The 25,513-nt window shown below is 41.9% G+C and overlaps 1 protein-coding gene across 3 annotated transcripts in view; it reads left to right on the forward strand.

Annotated features, from left to right (window-relative positions):
• AP2B1 (adaptor related protein complex 2 subunit beta 1) overlaps positions 1-24,108 on the forward strand; it is a 134,174-nt gene extending 110,066 nt beyond the window's left edge. For all 3 annotated transcript variants that reach the window (XM_073573646.1, XM_073573650.1, XM_073573655.1), the window contains 2 exons: positions 5,973-6,127; positions 23,181-24,108. In XM_073573646.1, the coding sequence (XP_073429747.1) occupies positions 5,973-6,127; positions 23,181-23,255 (230 nt within the window). In that variant the 3' untranslated portion in view covers positions 23,256-24,108. The remainder of the gene's footprint in view (positions 1-5,972; positions 6,128-23,180) is intronic.
• Positions 24,109-25,513: the final 1,405 nt, after the last annotated feature.

The raw sequence follows: 25,513 nt of genomic DNA on the forward strand, positions 1-25,513 counted from the left end.
GAATACTGCAGTGTGCAGGCGCTGGACCTCTCCCGGCACCTGCGCACTGCAGTACTCTGCTCTGCCCTCAACAGGGCAGAGCAGTGCGCCTGTGCTGGAGCCGCGACGGTAAGGAAAGAGGACGTCACCTTTAAAAGATGGGAGGCGCCAGACCGCAACACCCATAGGACCAAGACCGGACCGCGCCCAGGTGAGTATAATCTAACTCCTTTTAATTTCTCTTTCAGGGTACATCGGGGGCTTATCTACAGCATTACAGAATGCTGTAGATAAGCCCCTGATGTTGGTGCCGGCAGCTGATAGGCGAAAAATAGGGTGACAGATTCCCTTTAAATAAAAACGGACTAGCTGAATCCTTCTAAGCTCTATGTGGAAACAGGAGACCAATTTTCTCAATATGAGTCATCAGTGACTGCAAAAGTCAATGGCAGGGAGGAGCAGAACAGCTGGGTCAAGAGGTGAAGAAGGGGGATGACTTCTGCGTGGAAAAGATGCTTCCAGTTTCTACATAGAGCAGAGAAAAGAGAAGAATTAGCTGGGTAGAAAGGCAAAATGAGCAATTGTAAGTACACAATGTTATAAAATATGATGACTGCAATATATTAAAAGGATAAATACTTTGATGGTAGTACTTTAAGAAAAACATTTGTAGGTAGGGTCAAGAGACGCACAAAGCTGTAGTCGGAACAGTTCTGGACCCATCTCTGCTTCATGACCAGTAACAAACCTAATTATTCTCTTTACAACACTCCTGAAGTGTTGTAGAGCAGAGCCAAAAAAGATTTAAGAAAAAGCCCTCATAGCTCCTACACCTCCAGCACAGTGGGCTGATCGAATAGAATGTTTTGTTCAATTTTTCTTTCATCTTATACTATCTGATCAATATTTTGTGATTCTCTTCCAGTAGACATGAACTTATAGAATGCATATACATATTAGTCCAAAAACACCTTTCAAAAGAGTTACCACTCCGTATCAAATACATACTACCATGCCATCATACAAGCAATGAAAAGCAAAGGAGTGTATATTTCAACATTTAATTTTATTAATCACAGACTTACACAAAAAAAGGAGATGCCTCAGGTCCAAAAAAGACTAAAAACATACCACCGCTTCATTTTACCACAATGTACAGAGAATTTGCATCACTAATGCACATCAAAACACTTTAAATAAATCAGGTTTTACAATTTCAGTAATATAAGTTTAATCATCAATTCATGTCAAAATAACTCATTATAAACTTATAAAAAGTTTTTTCACTGAAGCATACGAGGTGTCACAGTGCTTGTGAGTGAATGCTAAATGTCCTCCAAAGTTCTAATTCATGCTCCCAAAGTGAATTACTATAGGGCAAAATTCAAAACACCTCTAAACGAGATCCGCTATTGCATAAGTGCTTCCGTACCTTATTGACAATCAAATAGTAACTGCTCTGACGGGATGATGTGGGATATTAGGGGGTAGTAGTCCAGTGGCTCTGGCTGACGGAGTGATGTGGGATATTAGTGCTAGTTGTCCGGTGGTTCTGGCTGATGGGATGATGTGGGATATTAGGGGTAGTAGTCCGATGGCTCTGGCTGACGGAATGATGTGGGATATTAGTGCTAGTTGTCCGGTGGCTCTGGCTGATGGGATGATGTGGGATATTAGGGGTAGTAGTCCGGTGGCTCTGGCTGACGGGATGATGTGGGATATTAGGGGGAGTAGTCCAGTGGCTCTGACTGACGGGATGATGTGGGATATTAGGGGTAGTAGTCCAGTGGCTCTGGCTGACGGGATGATGTGGGATATTAGTGCTAGTTGTCTGGTGGCTCTGGCTGACGGGATGATGTGGGATATTAGGGGTAGTAGTCCGGTGGCTCTGGCTGACGGGATGATGTGGGATATTAAGGGTAGTAGTCTGGTGGCTTTGACGGGATGATGTGGGATATTAGGGGTAGTAGTCCGCTGGCTCTGACGGGATGATGTGGGATATTAGTGGTAGTAGTCCGGTGGCTCTGAAGGGATTATGTGGGATATTAGTGGTAGTAGTCCGGTGGCTCTGGCTGATGGGATGATGTGGGATATTAGGGGTAGTAGTCCAGCGGCTGTGATGGGAGGATGTGGGATATTAGTGGTAGTAGTCCGGTGGCTCTAACGAGATGATGTGGGATATTAGTGGTAGTTGCCTGGTGGCTCTGGCTGATGGGATGATGTGGGATATTAGGGGTAGTAGTCCAGCGGCTGTGATGGGAGGATGTGGGATATTAGTGGTAGTAGTCCGGTGGCTCTGACGAGATGATGTGGGATATTAGTGGTAGTTGCCTGGTGGCTCTGGCTGATGGGATGATGTGGGATATTAGGGGTAGTAGTCCAGCGGCTGTGACGGGAGGATGTGGGATATTAGTGGTAGTAGTCCGGTGGCTCTGATGGGATGATGTGGGATGTTAGTGGTAGTTGTCTGGTGGCTCTGGCTGACGGAATGATGTGGGATATTATAGTGAGTGTGGCTATACTATATAATCATTATTTGTTATAGCTAACTGTAGTTAGTTACAACGCCGGGCTCTTCAGATAGTATCACATAAAAAGGATGGTTTTTTTGAGGGTAATGGATACATACATATTTGAGCTGTGAAAAATGTGGATGAAACACTACTGTCTGAATAAGTCCATAGGTTGAACTAAATTTACTTTTAGTCATTTAATTGTAGGCACCCTGTCCAAGTGAGTTTCTCCTCGGTGCTTCATAAGGAACACTTTTTTTGTAATGAAAAGTTTTTCAGCTTTCCTGATATACTTCAAAATGTCTTGCAAGCGGTGGGCGAGAATACCTTTCCAGCTTCAGTTTGTGAACAGAAAGCAGAGATCTTGGAAGAACGCTGCTGAAATGATAAATTACATTAGGAAGTTGCAGATATTTACATTGTAGACTGATTTACATAAGCTCAAATTTCAACTTAAAGTTCCACCCCATTTTCATTTTTTACCCCACTGATTAGGTGTCGGTTATGTAGCTTTAGCGTGTGTAGTAAAACACCGATCGCCGTCTTCTGCCATTCCCAGCGCTGCTCCTGTCCTCTTCATCACTTGACGGTAGTTGTGACTGGCCGGATTATTCCAGGGTTTGCCTGGCGGACTGGAAGTTACTCCTCAATAGAAGTCTGAATCTCAGAACGAGACTTTCATAGACTTAGACTAAGAGAAATAGTAACTGTTGGCAGTGGCTTCTGGCCCGTCAGAGGAGCAGTCAAAAGATGGCGAGAACAGATGGGCGCGGCATTGGAAAGAGTAGAAGATGGACACCGATAATCCTTTTACTACACACAGGAAACATTACTGATATCTATCCGGAGGTGAAATAAGAATAAAACCACAATGGCGTGGTACTTTCATGATTTTGTTGTTCGTATTATGTTTTTCTACAGTATAGGTTACTTTTAACTCCAAACAGTATTTGATGTCTCCATTTTAGTCTTTTTTACTGCTCCTATTGGCTAAATTAGCTTTTTTCTTAGTTATTAGATTAAATTCCTTTTCTTGTTTTTACAAGTATCTTGATGTTTCCCACCATCTTTTGCGTCCTTCTGCGTCTTCACATAGTCTCCCCTGCAGCATGATGAAGAATAGAGCGAGAGCCGGGTAGCGGATTCCAGTTGAGCGGCCCCGCTCGGAGAGAGGGTGCGCGATGCCAACTAAAAATAGCCCAGGTCATGTGACAATCTGCTGGCATTATATCCGCGAAGAGTTATTAACCCATGGACTCCTAGGGAAATCTCTGCTGTATTGCGAGGGGCCGCAGGATTCTTCAGCACAGAACAAAGACTCGCAGTGCTTGCGGTGCCGGGGGGCTGCACACAATGACTTGCTCTTTACAGGATCAATTTCTGTGACTGCAAAGCTATGAATGAGATTTTATTGTGTTAGCGACGGCGCTCTGCCTGCAGCAGGGGCATGCCATGTCCTGGTAACCACTCTGCTCTATGAGCAGTGGACATTTGATGCTTGTTGATTAAAGCCAACCTGGGCCAGGCCATTGAGTTCAGATTGCTTTCAGCTATCATTAGATCTTTGCTCATAAGAATATAATGAAAAATAGGGTTAACGGGTCCTTACCCATAAGCCACATGTTCAAAAATAAAAGCTCCACTCTCATTGTGCAGATGGCTAATACGGGTCAATTAGACCCTTGTTTGTGTTCTTGCAAAGCCTCCTTATGAACACTTCTCGCTGTGCATCTGCTTTGAGGATGGCGTTAAATATTCATTTATACATAGGTTTTATTGCCTTCCTAAACTAAGCTGACGTGCACATGGCATCACAAGCGTTTGATTATTTAGCCGGCTGCATCTTCTGTCACGGAAAAGCTGCGTCCTATCCACGTTTGTATAGCTGTGTTATAAGTGGGTCATCGTTCAGAAAACATTGCGGAGTGCAAGATTACAAGTCTGAAAGTCACGAGCAAAACATGACAATGTACGTTGGTGACATGTAGTACAAGAGCATGAGATTGTTAGTGCACAGTTTTAACAAAATCTAGAGTATAATAATGAAAATTAAAAGACACCTGTGATCTGATTTATCCTGCCCAAACTGCGAGCAACATAGATCACAGACTGGCTGATCTGATCAGCCATTTAATTTTTATTTGAAATCCCTTCACTAGAAAACGACACTAGAAAGAGTATAAATAGAATAATTTCATGTTTTCCACAACACTTTCCCATCTCTTTAGAGGGCAGCTTAATGATAACGGTCCTCCTTGACCTATGTAGGTCTTTAGAGGCGCAGTGAAGCAGTAGATTATAGTAAGACTAAACTGCTACTTATAGAGGGGATAGAGCATCCCTTCTCTTGTTTGGAGACCTTTCTCAATGAGCTACTGTGTCACTCAAAGCTTGTATCACATAAGGGCCATTATCTTGAATGAATACCATGTAATACTACAGTCCCTGCACGTTAATGTGTAGCTGTGCGCAACTTGCCCGAACAGTAAAAGATGATTAGCAGGCATTTTCAGCTGGACTGAGGGCTATCGTGGTGAGAAAACCCCTTTAAAATGAACCTGTCACCAGATTTTTGCTGCCACATCGAAGAACAGCATAATGTAGGGCCAGAGATCCTGATTACACTGATGGATCACTTACTGGGCTGCTTACTGCAGTTTGGATGCAATCACTGATTCGTCTGCTGCAGATCTAGAAGTTTTCTGAATGCTGAGCTCTGTATAACCCCACCCACACCACTGATTGGCAGCTTTCTGTGTACACTATGCATAGGCAGAAAGCTGCCAATCAGTGATTGGGGTGTTTTTATACAGGGCTCATGAATATTGAGGACTACATGACAACAGGTTTACTAGTGCTCTACTGATAATCTCCTGCTGATAAATCAGTGATTTTATCAATGCGACATTTAGCAAGCCAAGGAGCACAGTGTAATGAATGTTTCTGACCCTACATTGTGCTGCTCTTAGGTCGCTAAAACCTGGTGAGGGATTCCCCACAAGGGAGATAGTGGCATGGCTGTGTCAAGGATTTAGCAGGCAGAGGTTATTTTTACTTGTACACACGTATCTGCAGAAAAGTGTATAGCGCCACTGCTCGTAGCCAGGTTCAGAGACAAAATTAGAACAAATTATGTCTTGTTACTCAATCCAGATTCATAAAACAGTTTTGGAGTCACTTGTTATAGTGAACTCTGCTACACTAGTGGAAGATCTGGCGTATCTATCGTTCTTCATCCCTTCGTCGCTCAGTGGTTGCCTCCATTTCTGTTCATTATTGTAATATAAGCTTTTTATACTTCCACGTTTTTGGTAACTGCTTGTTGCATTTTTTATTGTGCTCTAAAGATGAATCATTTTGACAATTGCTTCAATTTGGAATGACGTCGTTCACCGTACTCCTTCATCTAGTACATGTGTGCTGATCAGACCTTTACTATTGTACAGCCAAAAACCAAAATGACTTTTCCTTTCTTTTTAGACACGGTTTCCAGCAAATTACAGAATAACAATGTTTACACTATTGCAAAGAGGAATGTGGAAGGGCAGGACATGCTCTACCAGTCCCTGAAACTTACCAATGGTATCTGGATACTGGCGGAGCTGCGGATCCAGCCTGGAAACCCTAATTACACAGTAAGTGCATAATACATTTGGAAGAACACTCAAGTATTGATAGTACTGTGTACAAGGCTACCACTGCTGCACTGTCAGTGCTCATACTAAATTTGCTTTTTGTAGCCTCGGCCTCCATTGTTAAGCTTATGAAATTATGGCCTGGATCAAATATGCAGGCTTTTTTCCCTTTATCACTGCTTATTATGTTGTGGTGTTTGAAGGCTTAATATGACAAATTATCCTCATGTAAGTAATAGTGATGAGCAAACATGCTCGCATAAGGTGTTATCTGCCATGCTCGTGTGCTAACTGAGTGACTTCGTCATGCTCGAATAATATGTCCGAGTAGCCACAGCTGCATGTCTCGTGGCTGTTGGACAGCAGCAACACATGCAGGCATTGCCTGCTAGCAGCAACACATGCAGGCATTGCCTGCTAGCAGCAACACATGCAGGCATTGCCTGCTAGCAGCAACACATGCAGGCATTGCCTGCTAGCAGCAACACATGCAGGCATTGCCTGCTAGCAGCAACACATGCAGGCATTGCCTGCTAGCAGCAACACATGCAGGCATTGCCTGCTAGCCGCAACACATGCAGGCATTGCCTGCTAGCCGCAACACATGCAGGCATTGCCTGCTAGCCGCAACACATGCAGGCATTGCCTGCTAGCCGCAACACATGCAGGCATTGCCTGCTAGACAGCAGCAGCACATGCAGGCATTGCCTGCTAGACAGCAGCAGCACATGCAGGCATTGCCTGCTAGACAGCAGCAGCACATGCAGGCATTGCCTGCTAGACAGCAGCAGCACATGCAGGCATTGCCTGCTAGACAGCAGCAGCACATGCAGGCATTGCCTGCTAGACAGCAGCAGCACATGCAGGCATTGCCTGCTAGACGACAGCAGCACATGCAGGCATTGCCTGCTAGACAGCAGCAGCACATGCAGGCATTGCCTGCTAGACGACAGCAGCACATGCAGGCATTGCCTGCTAGACAGCAGCAACACATGCAGGCATTGCCTGCTAGCAGCAACACATGCAGGCATTGCCTGCTAGCCGCAACACATGCAGGCATTGCCTGCTAGCCGCAACACATGCAGGCATTGCCTTCTAGCCGCAACACATGCAGGCATTGCCTGCTAGACAGCAGCAGCACATGCAGGCATTGCCTGCTAGACAGCAGCAGCACATGCAGGCATTGCCTGCTAGACAGCAGCAGCACATGCAGGCATTGCCTGCTAGACAGCAGCAGCACATGCAGGCATTGCCTGCTAGACAGCAGCAGCACATGCAGGCATTGCCTGCTAGACAGCAGCAGCACATGCAGGCATTGCCTGCTAGACAGCAGCAGCACATGCAGGCATTGCCTGCTAGACAGCAGCAGCACATGCAGGCATTGCCTGCTAGACAGCAGCAGCACATGCAGGCATTGCCTGCTAGACAGCAGCAGCACATGCAGGCATTGCCTGTTAGACAGCAGCAGCACATGCAGGGATTACCTAATCAGATGCAGCCAAGGAGAAGCAAATATATTATTTGAACATGCAACAGACACTCGTTAAGCACAGGAGCATGCTCAGATAATGCCTTTTCAAGCATGTTTGCTCATCAATAGTAAGTAACCCTTTGTATCACTTTGTAAGAAGACTTCACAACAAATAGGTGGTACCAGTACCTTCGATCACCCATACTATATTGCTATGCAATAAAGAAACTTGCACATCCAAATGGAGAAAGGTATCCAGTGCTCTAAATTTAATTTTCTAATAAAATCTAAAAGGTGGCACACAAACACTCTAATGCATTTCTGACAAGCAGTGTGCCCTTGTGTCATAGCTGATGATTTAGTAAAAAAGTTTTACATTTGAGCACTGGATGCTTCTCGCATCACTTGATGTCTGAAGCGTTTTTCTGTGTCCAGAGAAAACAAGTGCATGTACAGGCAGCTGGTAGACTTTGCTTGCATTTGCCACGTAACCAAAAGCCAAATGAGAATTTTCAACTGCATGTGAACGGGGTTGTGGAAGATTTCAGAGGTCGATTTCAGTGCAAATATGTGTGAAAATTGGTGTCCTGTCGGCCACGTGCTCACCTCTGCATCAGGAGGTGAGTAACGCTGATGACTTCACATGCCTGTCGGGGCAGGTAATCCTATAGCTGTCCTGTTAGAATGACAGGTGTATGATGCCTGCTGATCGTGCATGTGGCCCCGCAAGTGTGTGCAGATGGAAAGTCACAGGCAACGCTCACTTCATGATGTGGGAGACAAGCCCTTTAAACACTTAATCCGAAACGGGGAGAAGATGCCAAAGTTACTCCTGTGGTCAAATTTTTTGTTACTTGCTTTAAACGTGTCGTCTTTGGCAGTAATTCGCCTTGTCTGTGCCATTAAATACGCAGTGAAACGTTTGCTACAACTCACATCTACGTGCTATGTAGAATTTCCCAAAATAATTCATATTCGGAACCAATCGTCCAAGCAACGTGCACTTTCACAAGTGGACCATATTTGGGATCAGACCGGAGCCATGTTAAAGCTGAAGTATGGATTCCATTATGTATACTGGATAGCACTTTCTGGCAGTAAACAGTAAATGTAATTTTGTGACTTTATTAATGGTGGAATGGTTATTTTTAATAATTATGACAGTAATAGTTAATGACGTAATCGGCATTTTCCTACAGTATCAGCGTTATAGCAGGAACCGTCTAGTAGTAATATGGTCCTATCCAGTGTATTTCATATTCCATATCGTAGTGCTGTAGTCCCCATCACTCAGTTACAGGCACAGTTTTATGAATGACGAAGGTTGTAAAGCTGGTGAGCGCATAGCTCAGTCTCTCGAAGAGCTCCAAAGGAAATGGTATGCTACCGAAGAATGGCGCCTGCAGTGTAGTGGGGTGACCTTGGATTCTTGGAGCCCTGCTGGGTTACTAACACATCCTTACCCAGGGAGCCAGTCCTTTAGGAACAATGTATGGGGAAATAGCTTAGCTAATAGGAATTGTTATAGACCAGCCATATCAGTCTGACAGTTTTTTGTTTTTTTTTTACATCCAAACCTAACTTATACTTAGTTACGGTCCTTTATGACATTTTATTATGTTTCATTGCAGCCATTTGGTAAATTTAAAAAAGTTCATTTTTATTCTCATTAATGTACACTCTGCACCCCATCTTGACTGAAAACAAAACAGAAATGTAGAAATTTTTGCAAATTTATTAGAAATAGAAAAACAAATATCGCATGGTCATAAGTATTCAGACTCTTTGCTCAGTATTGAGTAGAAGCGCCCTTTTGAGCTAGTACAGCCATGAGTCTTCTTGGGAATGATGCAACAAGTTTTTCACACCTGGATTTGGGGATCCTCTGCCATTCTTCCTTGCAGATCCTCTCCAGTTCCATCAGGTCGAATGGTGAACGTTGGTGGACAGCCATTTTCATTTTCCTTTGCTCAGACACTCATATTTAAGTCACATATTGTCCATGTGATATTTCAGTTTTTCTTCAATAAATTTGCAAAAATTTCTACACTTTTTTTTTTCAGTCAAGATTGGGTGCAGAGTGTACATTAATGGGAAAAAAATGAACTTTTTTGAATTTACCAAATGGCTGCAATGAAACAAAGAGTGAAAAATTTAAAGGGGTCTGAATACTTTCCGTACTCATTGTATATTATACCTGTGGAGTTGTGTTTTTTTTTACGTTTTGGTGCTGTTTTTTGATTGTGACGATCATACAAAACCGTCTTGAAATAACTTGTTTTTACACTGAAGACAAGAGCACAGACAATTCGCTAAAGCTGTATTCTCCAGCTCACTTATCAGCTTTATCACTTATCAGTGGATAAACAAAAAGGATTTCCACTCCTATTGTAACAGTTGCGTTGTGGACATGATTTTGTTAACTTACTAATATAGAAGTATTACAGGTTCTCCTGCACTTCTTAGGCTGGTTTCACATTAGCGTTTTTTAGCGCAGCGCATCGTGCGCAGCCACGCGCCCCTATGTTAACATGGCGGGCGCATGGTCTAGCGTTTGCACGCGTTTATGCGTTTTTGTGCGCATGCGCTTTTGTAGTGTGCGCCTAGGCGCGTCCAACGCAACCTGTTACATTTTTGGGTTCGTCCAACGGCATAAAAAAAACGCTAGCGCACGGAATGCACAAAAATAACACATTACAGTCTATGGAATCGCCTATGTTTGAAAGCGCATGCGATTTAAGAGTTAACATGGCTAGAAACTGGTTAAAATGCATGCGCCTAAAAAACGCAAACGCATGAAAAATGCATGATGCGTTTTTTTCATGCGTTTCTATTGCGCAAGAAGCGCAGCGCTAAAAACCGCTAATGTGAAACTAGTCTCTCAGGCCTTCTTCACATGTCCGTATAAAACACGTACGTGAAAGAATGGTACCGGTGTCATCAGTGTGGTTTTTTTTTACCATCCGTGTATCAGTGGTATCCTGGTATGGATAAAGACAAATACAGTACATTTCAAAGCTTCTTGTATACTTTACAATGTTATACACAACGTGTTTTTCATGGACCTATAGACTTGCATTGTCCCTTATGTACACACGTCCTCCAGTGATGTAATGAGGCCAGATGATATATTGCAATGTGTAAAGATAAAATATAAATTTTTATTTAGATTATAAAAAATAAAAACCTATGAACTACAGTATTTTTGATACCCCATGGACTTTCATCAGAGATTTTACTCCTTGGTATATCCTTTCACTTTTTAATTTGCTGTTTTTATTTTGTATTTTTCCTTTTTTATTTGCATCATTTGTTCAATTTATTATAATGATTTTTTTCTCAGCTTTGTTCTGTGTACCATGTGATTTTTGCTCATAATTGAACAAGAATTGTGTTCTGTATACTATTTGATTTCCTGTTTCCAGTATAAAATTGTCATGTATATTTATGACCACTTTGTGATTTTTCTGGTCACCCAAACACATGTTGACACACTTTTAACACTTTAGTATGGCGTGTTTTTTCACATGTAACTTGTGTATGTAAATTATTTAAGACAGTGGTTGCATGTGATATGTACACACTTCCACGTTTTTCCATTTCTATACAGTAATGCTATGTTTTTATTTTTTTTTCAGTACACATGCACTTTCACCATAGACACCCATGTTCTTTAATAACAAATCACACATTTTTTATTTAATTTATTGATGGTATTTAGTTTTGTTTTTTCACATGTTCATACCCATTTACTATCAAACCTTTTTGTCTTTGTACATTTCTTCATGTCCTTACCATTAGGTTTTTATATCTGTTTAAGACAGATAACCCCTCCCTTTTGAACACAGCCATAGCCACGGTAGAGATTTTTAATTCCTGTGTTCATATCTATTCAGGCAGATATCCGCTTCCTTTTTGAACACCGCCACAGCTGCGGTAGAGATACTTTTCATTTGTGTTCACATCTATTCAGGCAGATAACCCCTCCCTTTTTGAACACAGCCATGGTAGATACATTCCCTCCCATGCATATGTCATCGTTAGGAGGTGCGCTTTCTTGCTTTGCAGTCGCCCTGAGTTCCGGTGGAGTAGAATCTCCATGCATTCCACGTGTGCGTTCCAGCTTGGAGACCGGAAGTCATATTTTCACATCTGGGTCAGACTACACAAAGTGAAAAAGCGCTTGCAGCTCCCTCCACTGACTCGCCATCCAATCACATCACGGCAGGACATATCAAAGGCACTTCTTGTAGCCATTTAAACCACGCCCCCATTGGAAGAAGCTCTTTAGCGAAACGGCGCTGTCGGGGTAGGAGCACAGAGCAGCTGGGAGTTATGCACATGACACATTTTGTACGTACCATCTCTAAACTTTGACCAAACTTCATGATTCTCATGTTTATTTTGAGCAACATCTTTTGTAAGGGTTTGCACTGATCACTTTTTTAATGCACCATTCACTTTCTGAGCATTTGACTCTGCAAAACCGTGTGATGTTCACCATTATTATTATTTATTTATTTTTCATAGCGCTTTACATGTGAAGAGGGGTATATACATAATAAAAAAAAGTACAGTAATCTTAAATGATACAAGTCACAACTGGTAAAGGAGCAGAGAGGATCCTGCCTGCGGGGGTTCACAATCTACAAGGGATGGGTGAGGATACAGTAGGGGAGAGTAGAGCTGGTCGTGCAGTGGCTTGGTCGATCAGTGTTTACTGCAGGTTGTAGGCTTGTCGGAAGAGACGTCTTCAGGTTCTTTTTGAAGGTTTCGATGGTAGGCGAGAGTCTGATATGTTGTGGTATTGAGTTCCAGAGTAGGGGTGATGCACGGGAGAAATCTTGTATGCGATTGTGAGAAGAGGAGATAAGAGGGGAGTAGAGAAGGAGATATTGTGAGGATCGGAGGTTGCGTGTAGGTAAGTACCGGGAGACGAGGTCACAGATGTATGGAGGACACAGGTTGTAGATGGCTTTGAATGCCATGGTTAGGGTTTTGAACTAGAGTCTTTGAGTAATGGGGAGCCAGTTCAGGGATTGACAGAGGGGAGAGGCTGGGGAATAGCGGGGGGACAGGTGAATTAGTCAAGCAGCACAGTTTAGAATAGATTGGAGGGGTGCGAGAGTGTTAGGCCGGCGTCACACTAGAGAGAAATACGGACTAGTGAGAGGCGTTAAAAAAACGCATTGCACAAGGACTAATGATTGTCTATGGGATAGCTCCCATCAGCCGTATTTTTCTTGCGTAATTTTTACGGGCCAAACCAATCGCAGCGTGCTGCAATTGTCAGCGTACTACGACCGTAGTACGCCAATGCAAGTCTATGGATGCGCAAAAAAACCCGCATTACTCACCGAGGTGGGCGGTCTGGTCCGATGGGTGTCGCCGTCCCGTCCGGCGCCTCCCTTCATGCGATGACGTCCTCTTCTCCCGTCCTGTAATGGCTCTGGCGCAGGAGCACTGCTCTGCCCTGTTGAGGGCAGAGCAGAGTCCTGCAGGGCGCAGGCGTCGGACCGCCCACCTCGGTGAGTATAATATAAAGTGTTTTTCTTCTCTTTCAGGTTACATTGGGGGCTTATCTACAGCATTACAGAATGCTGTAGATAAGCCCCTGATGTCTATGCTGGCAGCTAATGGGGGGAAAAAAGGGTGACAGATTCCCTTTAATGTATAGGTCTGTTGGGGGAGCTGAATGAGATGGGGAAAAGATGATAAATTCCGTTTCGTCCATATTAAGTTTTAGAAATCTAGCGGAGAGGATGAAGTAGCAGGCAGACATTGCGGGATTCTGGTTAGTAGGGAGGTGATATCTGGTCCAGAGATGTAGATCTGTGTGTCATCAACATAAAGATGATACTGAAAGCCGTGAAATTCTATGAGCTGTCCGAGGCCGAAGGTGTAAATGGAGGAGAGCAGGGGCCCTAGGACTGAACCTTGCAGGACTCCAACAGATAGGGGGCGAGGTGAGGAGGTGGTGTGCGAGTGGGAGACGCTGAATGTCTGGTCTGTTAGGTATGATGTGATCCAAGATAGGGCCAAGTCTGTGATGTCAAGAGATGAGAGGGTCTGTAGTAATATGGAGTGGTCCACGGTCTTAAAGGCAGTGGACAGGTCCAGGAGGAGGACAGAGTAGTGTCGCTTGACCTTGGTTGTTAATAGGTCATTGGTGACCTTAGTTAGGGCAGTTTCAGTGGAGTGATGTGGCCGGAAGCCAGATTGTAAGCCGTCAAAGAGGGAGCAAGAAGAGAGGTGGGCGGACAGTTCAAGATAGACGTGTTTCAGTAGTTTTGAGTTATAGGAAAGAAGTGATAAAGGTCGACCGCTAAACACAGAGGATTGGTTGAGAGGACTTTTTGAGGATAGGTGTGATTTGAGGCATGTTTAAAGCTTGAGGGGAAAAGTCCAGTTGTTAGTGATAGGTTGAAGAATCAGAATGGTAGAGTTGGACGGGACCTCCTGGATAATCTGGTCCAACCCCCTGTGCTCAAAGCAGGATTCACTAGATCATCCCAGACAGATGTCTGTCCAGCCCCTGTTTGAAGACTTCCATGGAAGGAGAACTCGCCACTTCTCGTGGAAGCCTGTTCCACTCATTAATCACCCTAACTGTCAAAAAGTTTTTTCTGACTCCAAACAGCCCTGAGGATAGGGAAAAAAGGGAACAACGCCACCCACAATCTAAGTGCAGTGGAAACTAGGTGTAAATTGTACGCTTATATAATTGCCCTCACCTAGTCAACGGCGAAAATTAAGCATTGAAAAGTGTTTTCTAATGTTTTCTCCGAATCAGGTTTTATCCCATTGCTTCTAGTCTTACCTTGTGCAAATGAAAATAAAGATGATCCTTCTACAATGTGACAGCTCTTGAGAGATTTGTAGACAGCTATTAAGTCTACTCTGTCTCCTTTTTTGCAAACTAAACATTCCCAAATCCTGTAACCATTCCTCATAGGACATGGTTTGCAGACCGGTCACCATTCTGGTCGCTTTTCTCTGAACTTGCTCTAGTTTGTTGATGTCTATTTTAAAATGTGGTGCCCAAAATTGGATACAGTATTCCAGATGAGGTCTGACCAAACAGGAGTAGAAGGCGATAATGACTTCATGTGATTGACTGTATGCTTCCGTTAATACATCCCAGAATTGCGTTTGCCTTTTTTGCTTCTGCATCACACTGTTGACTCATGTTCAGTTTATGATCTTTTAGTATACCCAAGTCTTTTTCACATGTGCTGTTGCTTAGCCCTATTCCTCCCATTCTGTATATGCTTTTTTCATTTTTACTTCTTAGATGTAGTACTTTGCATTTTTCTCTGTTAAAAAAAAAACATTGTTAGTTGCTGCCCACTGCTCCAGTTTATTTATATCTTTTTGAATCCTCTCTCTCTCTTCTTTAGTATTAGCTATCCCTCCTAGCTTTGTGTCGTCAGCAAATTTAATCAGTTTCCCCTCAATTCCTTCATCTAAATAATTGATAAAGATGTTGAACAATACAGGGCCCAGGACAGAACTTTGAGACATTCTTCCAACTGGATGTGCAGCCATTTAAGACCACTCTGTGGGTCCGATCACTAAGCCAGCTATGAATCCACCTAACAGTTGCCTTGTCCATTCCATACTTAGTCATTTTTTCAATAAGGATGGTGTGAGATACTTTGTCAAATGCTTTGCTGAAGTCAAGATATACTATATTTACAGCATTTCCCTGATCCACCCAGTCAGTGATTCTGTCATAGAAGGCATTTAGGTTAGTCTGACATGACTTATTAGTTATAAACCCATGCTGACTCTGGTTTATCGCTTCATTCTTATCCAGGTACTTACATACATGTTTAATAATTTGATGAAAGATCTTTCCTGGTATAGAAGTCAGACTTACTTACTATATATATAACTATATACTATATAACTTACTATAGTTCCCTGGGTCCATTTTCCCCTTTTTGAAGATGGGAACAACATTTGCTCTTCTCCAGTCTTCTGGGACCTGTTCTCCAAGAATTTTCAAAGATTATGGAGAATGGTTCAAAAATTTCTTCTGCTATCTCCTTCAGTACTCTGGGGTGTAATTCATCTGGACCTGGAGACTTGAATTAATTTGTTAGCTAAGTTTTTCCTCACTTTGTTTTATAGATATCCTGGACTCTTCTATTCCTTTAATAGGACAGTGAAGATCAGTTGATGTTATATTTCCTTTCTTAGAGAAAACAGATGCAAAATAGGAATTTAAAAAGTTCGGCCTTCTCAACATCCTTTCTTACCATTTCATCATTTTCATCCTGGAAAAATCCTATAGCATCTTTGACTTTTCTTTTACTTTTGACATATCCCCAAAATCCTTTTTTATTGCTTTTGACATCTCTTGCAAGCCTTAATTCATTGTCCGCTTTAGAAAAATCTGATTCGTGCCCTGCAGGTTCTGCAGACAGCATTATATTCTTCTTTCCGTTTGATAAACATTTCTTTCCTCCATTTTAGCATGCGTTTAAGTTCTGTGTTCATCCATCCTGATTTCCTTAAATCAGGGTTCCCCAACTCCAGTCCTCAAGGCCCACCAATAGGTCATGTTTTCAGGATTTCCCTTGTATTGTACAGGTGATGCAATTATCACCTTGGCAATACTAAGGAAATCCTGAAAACATGACCTGTTGGGGAGCCCTGCCGCTTCCTATTCTTCCCTCTTTTAGGAATTGTTAACGATTGTGCTTTGAGAAACTCATTTTTCAAGATTTCCCATCCTTCCTGGACATTTTTGTCCTTAAGCATATCCAGTCATTGGATCCCTCTGGTTCTCTTTGAGGCCCTTAAAATCTGCCTTTCTGAAATCTAACCTTGAAGTCTGAGTCTTCACAGGTCTTCCTCTAGTTATCCAAAACTCTAAAATAGCATGGTCACTACCTCCTTGGGTCCTAGCCACTCTTACCTTCTCAACCATTTCCTCCCTGTTTCATAAGGATTAGATCCATGGTAGCAGATCCCCTTGTTTTCTCCCATAACTTTTGGAAGATAAAGTTGACAGCAAGATAAGAATTAGCTTGACCTGTTAGTTTTGCCTGGGAGATAATCCCAACAAATGTCTGGATAGTTGAAATCTCCCATGACTACTATGTCATATTTTTTGGAGAACATGGCCATTTGATGCATAAAGGGTTCATCCATATCTTCAGCTTGCACAGGCGGCCTGTAGTAAATACCTACAATGGTGTCCTTTCCATTGTTCTCTCCTTGTATTCTTACCCAAACAGTTTCCACAGAACTACCAGTCTCTGAAGCTTCAATCTCTGTGCAGATACATGTATATTCTTTTTTAACATACAATGCGACACATCCTCCTCATTTATCAAGTCTGTTTCTTGCAAATAAGTTGTATGCTTCTAGCCTTGTATTCCAATCATGTGTATCGTCCCAAGTTTCAGTGATTCCAATGACTTCATGTTTCTTTTCCTGGGTTAGGTTTGGGATGAAGTGGGATGGGATCGGGTTAAGTGCACAGGTGGTGAGATGTGATCTTGAGAGTAGAGTGTAGAGTCAATCTTCTGTAACGATGGAGAAGTTGGTTTTGGAGGAGGAGGGCTGGGCAGTTCGGAGGAAGGGCACTGGGGGTTGTCCACCAAAACTGTCTCTGATCTTATCAATCTTCTGCTTGAAAAATGAAGCAAAGTTTTCAGCTGAGATGAGTGGAGAGGGAGGAGGTGCTGAAGGACGGAGGAGAGAATTGAAGGTGTTGAATAGCTGTTTAAGGTTGAGACAGGGAGGATATGAGAGATGAGAAGTAGGTTTGTTTTGCTGCAGCGAGTGTGGCTTTGAAAGTAGTGAAGGGACTGTTTGAATGCGATGAAGTCCTCATTGAAGTGGTACCTTTTCCATCTCCGCTTAACAACCCTGGAAGCCCGCTTCAGTTCTTTGGTCAGGCTGGTGTGCCAGGGCTGTCTGACTATGCGAGCTTTGGTATGTGTGAGAGGAGCAACAGATTCCAGAGCTGCAGCTATAGTGGTGTTATTTAGAGTGGCATCCGCATTGTGTAGGGAACTTGTGTCTGAATCATATTCAGACAGTGTAGATTGAGGTGTTTAAGATTTCTGTGAGGATGTGCAAGTTTGTGGGGTGGGGATTGTGGACCTGGAGAGGAGAGGGAAGAGAATATAAGTAGGATGTGGTCAGAAAGGGGAAGAGGTGAGTTAGAGAGGTTAGATAGTGAGCAGAGGCGGGTGAAAATGAGGTCCAGTGTGTGGCCATCTTTGTGAGTGGCTGTAGAAGACCATTGATTGAGGCCGAAGGAGGAAGTGAGAGAAACTTAGTGGCAGCTGAGGGGGAAGTGTCAGTGGGGATGTTGAAGTCACCCAATATGATAGTAGGAATGTCAGCGGAAAGGAAATGAAGTAGCCAGGTGGTGAAGTGTTCGAAGAAGGTGGTGGCTGCCCCTGGAGGGAGATCATGACAGCCAGTTGGAGGGGGGACTAGATGCGCAGAGTGTACCTCAAAGGAAGGGGGGTTAACGGAGAGTGGCAGTGGAATTGGGGTGAAGGAGCAGTTGTCTGACAGGAAAAAGCCAACTCCTCCGCCATGCTTGCTGCTCGGGTGGGGGGGGTGTGTGGGAAAGGTGGAATCCACCATACGAAAGTGCAGCAGGAGAGACTGTGTTAGAGGGGGTGAGCCAGGTTTCGGTGTTGGCGAGGAAGGAAAGTTTGTTAGTAATGAAGAGATCATGGCTGTAAGAAAGTTTGTTGCAGACAGAGCGAGCGTTCCATAGAGCTTCTGTTAGTGGGACTGGGGAAGCGGGGGGGCCAGGGAATGGTTATAAGGCTAGAGAGGTTACGGAAAGTTGTGATGGAGCATGGATGGTAGGTAGAAGTGACTGTGGGAATGTGGTGAGGAGGACCAGGATTTGGAGCAATATCACTGGCAGTGTGGAGGATCAGAGAAAGTGTTAGCAGGTAGAAGCAGGAAAGAGCATGAGGGTGCTGTCTGTTTGGAGACAGAGGATTGTAAGTTGAGGCACAGTTCTGAGGAGGAAGTGAGATGGATAGGGAGGATGGAGGGAGAGATGAACAGTTCCTTATTAGGTGTAGGGATTAGGGGGGTTAGCAGAAAGTGAAGTTTTATAGGGGTGAGAGTGAAAACAAACAAACATTGTTTACAGTGACTGTATCCAGTTACCTTCAGTTCCCTTCTGGTTCAATTTTGGATTAATTCTAAATCTTCACACTTGTATGATACACACTTAAAGGATACACACTGTGGACTGAAGTCTTGGCAGACATAGGGTTTGCAGTATATTTGCTAGAAAGTGCATTCAGGTGTGAAGCAGAGAGGAGTGGTCTGTGCTCATTTTGGTCAGATAATTAAGAATGAGCCAGATGTATATGATCAAGGCAGTGTAAACAAGGTCATAAATAACATTGGGGTAAAGCTGGGGTTAGTTGAAACATACAGAGTGAATGCTAGTAGCAGATGTTCACAATGGCAATTCATTAATCCACATTGAAACGCCTGCACTATGCACTTTTATATTTTATTTTAGATGAATAGCCCTCAACATGTATATTCAGATAGCATTAACACATCATGATTGCTTCATTTGAGTGCTAAAACAAATCTTTCATTAGAACTTATTATGGCATATTTGTGCATGCTAGTATAATTACTTTTTATGATATACTCCCATGCTCATGTGTTTCTTCATGTTCCATAAGCTTGATATATTTTTAATCCTTTTTCTGTTTTTATTTTTTATAATCTAAATAAAGATTTATATTTTATCTTTACACATTGCAATATATCGTCTGGCATCATTACATCACTTGAGGACGTGTGTACATATGTTCTAGAAATAGACGTTTTTGTCTTGACAACTTTAGAAGACTGTGTTAATTTATATTGTCCCTTGTCATCTGTGCTGCCAGAAAAAATGGATGCGTTTTGCACGGACAGACGTGCATAGCACCATAGGCTATAATGGGTACTTATGGTATCTTTAAAAAAAAAAAAACGGAAACCACATGTACTAGAAACATGAACGTGTGAATGGGACCTAACAGGCTGCACTTCTTTTCCGCACACAAATTGGCTGCTCGTGGAGGGTCATATGAAGAAATCTGACCATCAGCTCCTTCCAACTTCTTTCCCTTGCTCAGTGTTTTTTAAATGGAGGAAACTGATGGCCAGGTCTGGTCACACCTACTGACATTTTGATAACAGGAGCGCTGTGTAGTCTGTGAAGCATCACGAGCTCGTTGGTGCAGCAGTCACCACAAAGTATGAAAACCTGAAATGCTTATATATTAGTAAGTACAAATAATTATTTCCCCAACACATATAAAAATAACTATGAAGTGAACGACCGGTTACATGATCTTTTATAGTGTTGAATATCTAAGTAAGTAAAGCAAGCTAACGGGGGCACCACCGAAATATAAAAAGGGGATCCAACCCTGGCCTACAACCTATATATGACAGTCACAAGCAGAAAAGAATAGGCCACAAATCGGGGATCACCCTGAATAGAAATTTAGCAAAAATAATACAATTTTTATTTATATTAAGCACAGCAAACAACAACAACACATTAAAAACATTAAAAAATGGTCACACATGTGACACATTCAAAAGATATACATATCTCATAATAGAGAACCAAACCTGATAACCACTACCACTTTTGGTGGAGAAAGTGTCTTATACCCAAGGTCCATGTAAACTAATACCCAATTAGAAGGTTTTGAAAGCACACTAATACACTGTAGCCATCACAAATGAATCATGGATATCAGTGATGCAGATAAATTTTAAATGGATGTTATCACAAGCTCAAATAATGCCTTGAGACAGTGCATACAATTAGTTATATAGCTCTGGCATACTCTTATTTACAATGTGGTACATAAAAAACAAACGTTTCTGGAATGTACTGAATAAACCCCATTTGGAAATACCTCAGCCTGAAGTCAGGCTCCAAGAGCAGACCAGATCATCCAGACCAGAAATGGGCTGTAAAGAGTGCAAACAACCAAAGGACATCTACATGTCCACCTTCAAATAATATACATAGATGCACAGAACCCAATACATCACATATGAAGTGAAGTGGAGTGGGGCAGGCTGGACTAATGACCCGACGCGTGTCGCCACTCTAGGTAGCTTCGTCAGGGATCTAAGTAAGGGCTTGTTCAGACGAGCGTATTAAATGCCCATATGCAAAATAGGCAACATGTGACCAACACAAGGACCAATGCAAGGCAAAGTGGTAGTTCAGTGGTCTGCATGTAAAAAAATCGCTGCATACATGACATTGATTCGTATTCCAGATCAGACTCGCCCATAAGTCAATGCGGAAAGAAACAATTGCATATGCAATGCCAGCCATATGTCTTGTGTTTTTCAACTATCCATTACAATTATTTATATAGTAAACTGTATTTTGTATATTTTGCTTTTTCATTTATTACATTGTTCATTAAAAAAATATCATGCAGATGTTTACAACATGTATATGGATGGCATAGAGATGTAAAAACAGACATTCAGATTACATATTGATAAGAAAAAATCCATTTTTCTTTCTAAATGGGAAAACTGATGATTTTGTGTACTCTTGCCTAAATTCGGACAGCCTAAGGAGGATATCCACACTACATACACACTTAAGGGCTGTAGGGGACTGCCTGAACACTGACCACTTCATGGGAACTATTCTATTGTTTGTTTTTCTATCATCTTAAACCCTGGTGCACGGTCTAAATGGACAATATAGAAAGAGTGTTTTCAACATGGTTGCTCTTGGATAGTTTTTAAAAATTGAAATTGGTAATCATTTTTAAATAAAAAGGACCGAATGCTTTATTATTTCTTCTGCATCTCACTAGAGTCCTATTCTGCACTTTGAAGCAAGAACTCTAAAACTGTTCTGTCTACAGACAGGCGTGCCTCTTGTTTTATTTATATCTCTAGTTATGTTTTAAGACTCTTTGTTGAGCAGAAGAATAAAATACAGAACAGCTACCTACAAGTGCACTTAAATTATATTCAACCCACAATGTAAATTAGGTTTATTAGCAAAATGTATAAGCTTGCTGCTTTGTTTCAGCAATAATCATCATTTAAATAGCTTAACACAACTAATTTTAACAAGTGGTTGCTCCAAATTCAGTACTAGATGGCACTTTTACAGACTACTGCAGTCTTAAGAATAATTCAACCCCCTTCCTCACAAGCGACTTTAGTAATTAGTAGCTCACCTTTGCCGGTTATGTCCTACTGTAAACGGGAAGGGTTACAAGACACCAGCTCCTTGCAGCTCTCTTTAAGAATCATAGTCTATACCTCTTGGGCAACATCCTTTTTGGTTCACTAATATTCTTTGGTTTGCTTGTTGCAATCAACTCCTTCAAATCCCAATAAAGACAGTGACCGCAAATCCAGAATCTGCAGGACCACTTTTGAAACCAAGTCTGGGTGGGAATTGAGGTATGCTTGGGATCATTGGCATGCTGTGGTGTCTAATGACGCCCAAGCTTCACTTTCCTCGCAGAAAGCTTGATGTTTTCTTCTAGGATTTCATGATACTTGATTGAATCCATCTTGCTCTCCACATGCTGGAAGTTTTCAGTGCTAGGGGAAGCAAACCAGCCTCAGAACATCAAGTCACGGCCATTCTTCACTGTACGCAAAGTCGTCTTTTTAGTGCATGCTTTATTCTTCATCTTCCCGACATATTGCCTAAATAAAACTGGAACTTCTCAGTTCTATGGCTAATCACTCCTCAGAACAGAAGACCAAAACTTCCCTTGTCTTATTTACATTGAGAACATTGGGGCTGCTTTTTATTGTGCTTTTTGGTCGGTTCCACTGTTTGTCTTGGGAGTTCAGCATTTAGTGTGTGCCCTACAGTACAACGTAGATCTCTGTGCCTGCTGCCATCAAATTTTGCTGCAGGTCTTTTGCAAGCACTTGTGTTTTCTTGAGCACCTTCTTCCTCGGGAATCTGCTAGCAGCCGGTCTTCCTTTTTCTGCCACGTCCAGGTAGTGTAACCACTGTTCATTGAATTTTTAACTCATTTATTTATTTACTAATTTATATAGCGCCATTAATTCCACAGCACTTTACAGACATTATTGGCACTGTCCCCGATGGGGCTCACAATCTACATTCCCTATCAGTATGTCTTTGGAACCTAAGAATATTAGTGAACTGGAGGGCACGGACCACAATGAATTGGCTAAGATTCATCAATAACGCTTGTTATACATCAAGTTTGCAGCAGGTCATATCAGCCAAAGGTGTTGTACTGCATATTGAATGGGTTGGATAATTCTGTGTTTGCAGTAGTCAGTAAAAGTGCCATTTTATGTTGAATTTAGAGAAACTGTTCTTAGGTTTATTAGAAAAATGTAAAAACTTTCTGTAATAAACCAAATTTCAAATGGAAATTGAATAATTTTGATAGCAACTGTTATGAATGACCTGAGACTTTTTCAGCTAATCTGGCAGGTAGATAATTCAATCTAATTCATGAAATTAAAGTTGGGTTGGATACATGAGACCTTATCTTTTTGTTTTTATGTTTCTTGTTCCTCCTGCAGCTGTCCCTGAAGTGCCGTGCTCCAGAAGTGTGTAATTATGTGTACCAAGTGTATGACTCCATCTTGAAGACCTAAATGTGGTCGTGCAACAGACAACCTCTCATAGATGAATACTATTTCTCATGTAACATGTCTGTCTACCCTACTATTCTTACAGTGTACCAAGTTGTACATTCCATCACATCAAAGCTATGGCAGCAGAGTCTCTTTGGAATGGAGCAAACAGGAGAATAAGAAGGAAAGTACTTGCTAAGCATATATAGCAATTAGTAATATGTAGAGGTGGCAGCCAAATTTGGTAGGTACTGGCCACATCTGGTTGCACAGCCTCCTCTTTTACTACATGAATAAACAGCAATATACATATAGACCAATATCTAATTTACAGCAAATGTTTTCTTCTTCAATGTGATGTGCTTGACATGTTAATCCAGTGCAGTTAAATATTCCTGATTCTGCATTGTATAGATGTTCCTTGCCATTGTTAATCAAAATCACTATTGTAAATCTGGAAAACTAGTCGTTGTAAACTTAGGTTGTGAATATTGTGTGTGTTTGCACACCTAAACTGTCTATGTACTGTGAATCACAAAATATCATCTCATATCCCCAAAATATATATATATATATATATATATATATATATGCCTGCTGTCATTCTTATCTGTCCACACACCTAGCTTATACTTTAACACCCTCTGATAAAATTGTCCAGATGAGAGTGACGACTTTAGTGCCACTTGTGTTCCTATTCTTGTGACCATACCATGTGTTTAATTGCCCATCCCCAATACGTGTACATTCCGTGCCAATGATTACTGTGTTGCAGCCTAAGGGAGCATGTCGCTAGTTTATTGTAAAATCCAATTTCCTATGTTGCTTAAAAAAAAATCTCCATTAACCGTATAAATAAAATGTATTTCAGAAACCGGGTTGAGATGTCTTATTTTGTGCGTGGTAAATGGGGATTTTGAATTCAGAATCACAAAAAAAAATATATATAAATATGTATTAGTGATTTTGGCCTGATAACATGCACAGAAGTTGACACAAATGAGTTTGAATGGCTACTAAAGGTAACATCCTCACCTGTGACCTGTTTGCTTGTAATTAGTGTGTGTGTAAAAACCTGACTGAGTGTCTGGGATCCAGATAGATTTTTGCATCTTTCATCCAGCCACTGACATTCTGGATTATGAATCATGGGGAAAGCAAAGAATTGTTAATGCTTCTACAGAAAGGATAGTTGAACTGTATAAAACAGGAAAGGGATGCAAAAAGATATCCAAGGAATTGATAATGCCAGTCAGCAACGTTCAGACTGTGATTAATAAATGGAAAATCCGGGGCTCTTGAAAAACAAAACCACGGTCAGGTAGACCAACAAATATGTCATCCATAACTGCTAGGAAAATAGTTTGGGATGCAAAGAAAACCCACAAATAACATCAGCTGAAATACTGGACACTCTGAATACTAGTTGATGTGGCTGTTTCAAGATGCACAATAAGGAGGCAATTGAAGAAAAATGGTCTGCATGGTTGAGTTTCCAGTAGAAAGCCATGTTTGCGCAAATGCCTAAAAGTATCTCGCCCACCATACGCAAAACAGCACAGAGACAAGCCTCAAAATTTCTAGAACAATGTAATTTGGAGTGATGGGACCAAAATTGAACTTTTTGGCCACAACCATAAACGTTATATTTGGAGAGAGGTCAACCAGGTCTATGATTAAAGGAACACCATTCCTACTGTAAAGCACCGAGGTGGATCGCTGATGTTTTGGGGATTTGTGAGCTACGAAAGCACAGGAAACTTGATCAAAGTTAAAAGATGAATGCAACACATTAAGATGAGAAAAAAAAAAAGAACTTTCTTGAATTTACCAAATGGATGCAATGAAACAGAGTGAAAAATGTAAAGGGGTCTGAATACTTTCCATACCCACTGTATAATTCATTTGTTTAAGGTTATCCTGAAATTCATAAAAAAAAAAAAAATCAGTTTGAAAATGGCGCCGGCCGCACCTGCGCGGTAGCGGCAATCGGTGTGTATATATAGGTGATCCAATAGCTGCTACTGCGCAGGCGGCGCCATCTTTGTAGAGAAAAAAAAAATTCCTCCTCCAAGATGGCGGCGCCTGTGCTGTAGCAGCTATTGGATTACGTTTAAATTCAAAGAGAGCTGCTGGCGCAATTTTAAAACAGATTTTTTTTTTTTTTTTAATGAATATCAGGATAACCTTAAACAAATGAATTTTATATACACATTACATATGCAATTAAACTGCAGCACAGGGGCCAATGCCCCGGCGTCTGCCTGCAGAAGGGGATT

This window comes from Dendrobates tinctorius, unplaced genomic scaffold (genome assembly GCF_039654945.1).
Source record: "Dendrobates tinctorius isolate UK_male_01 unplaced genomic scaffold, ASM3965494v1 ptg000007l, whole genome shotgun sequence".
In the NCBI taxonomy this organism is placed as follows: Eukaryota; Metazoa; Chordata; class Amphibia; order Anura; family Dendrobatidae; genus Dendrobates; species Dendrobates tinctorius.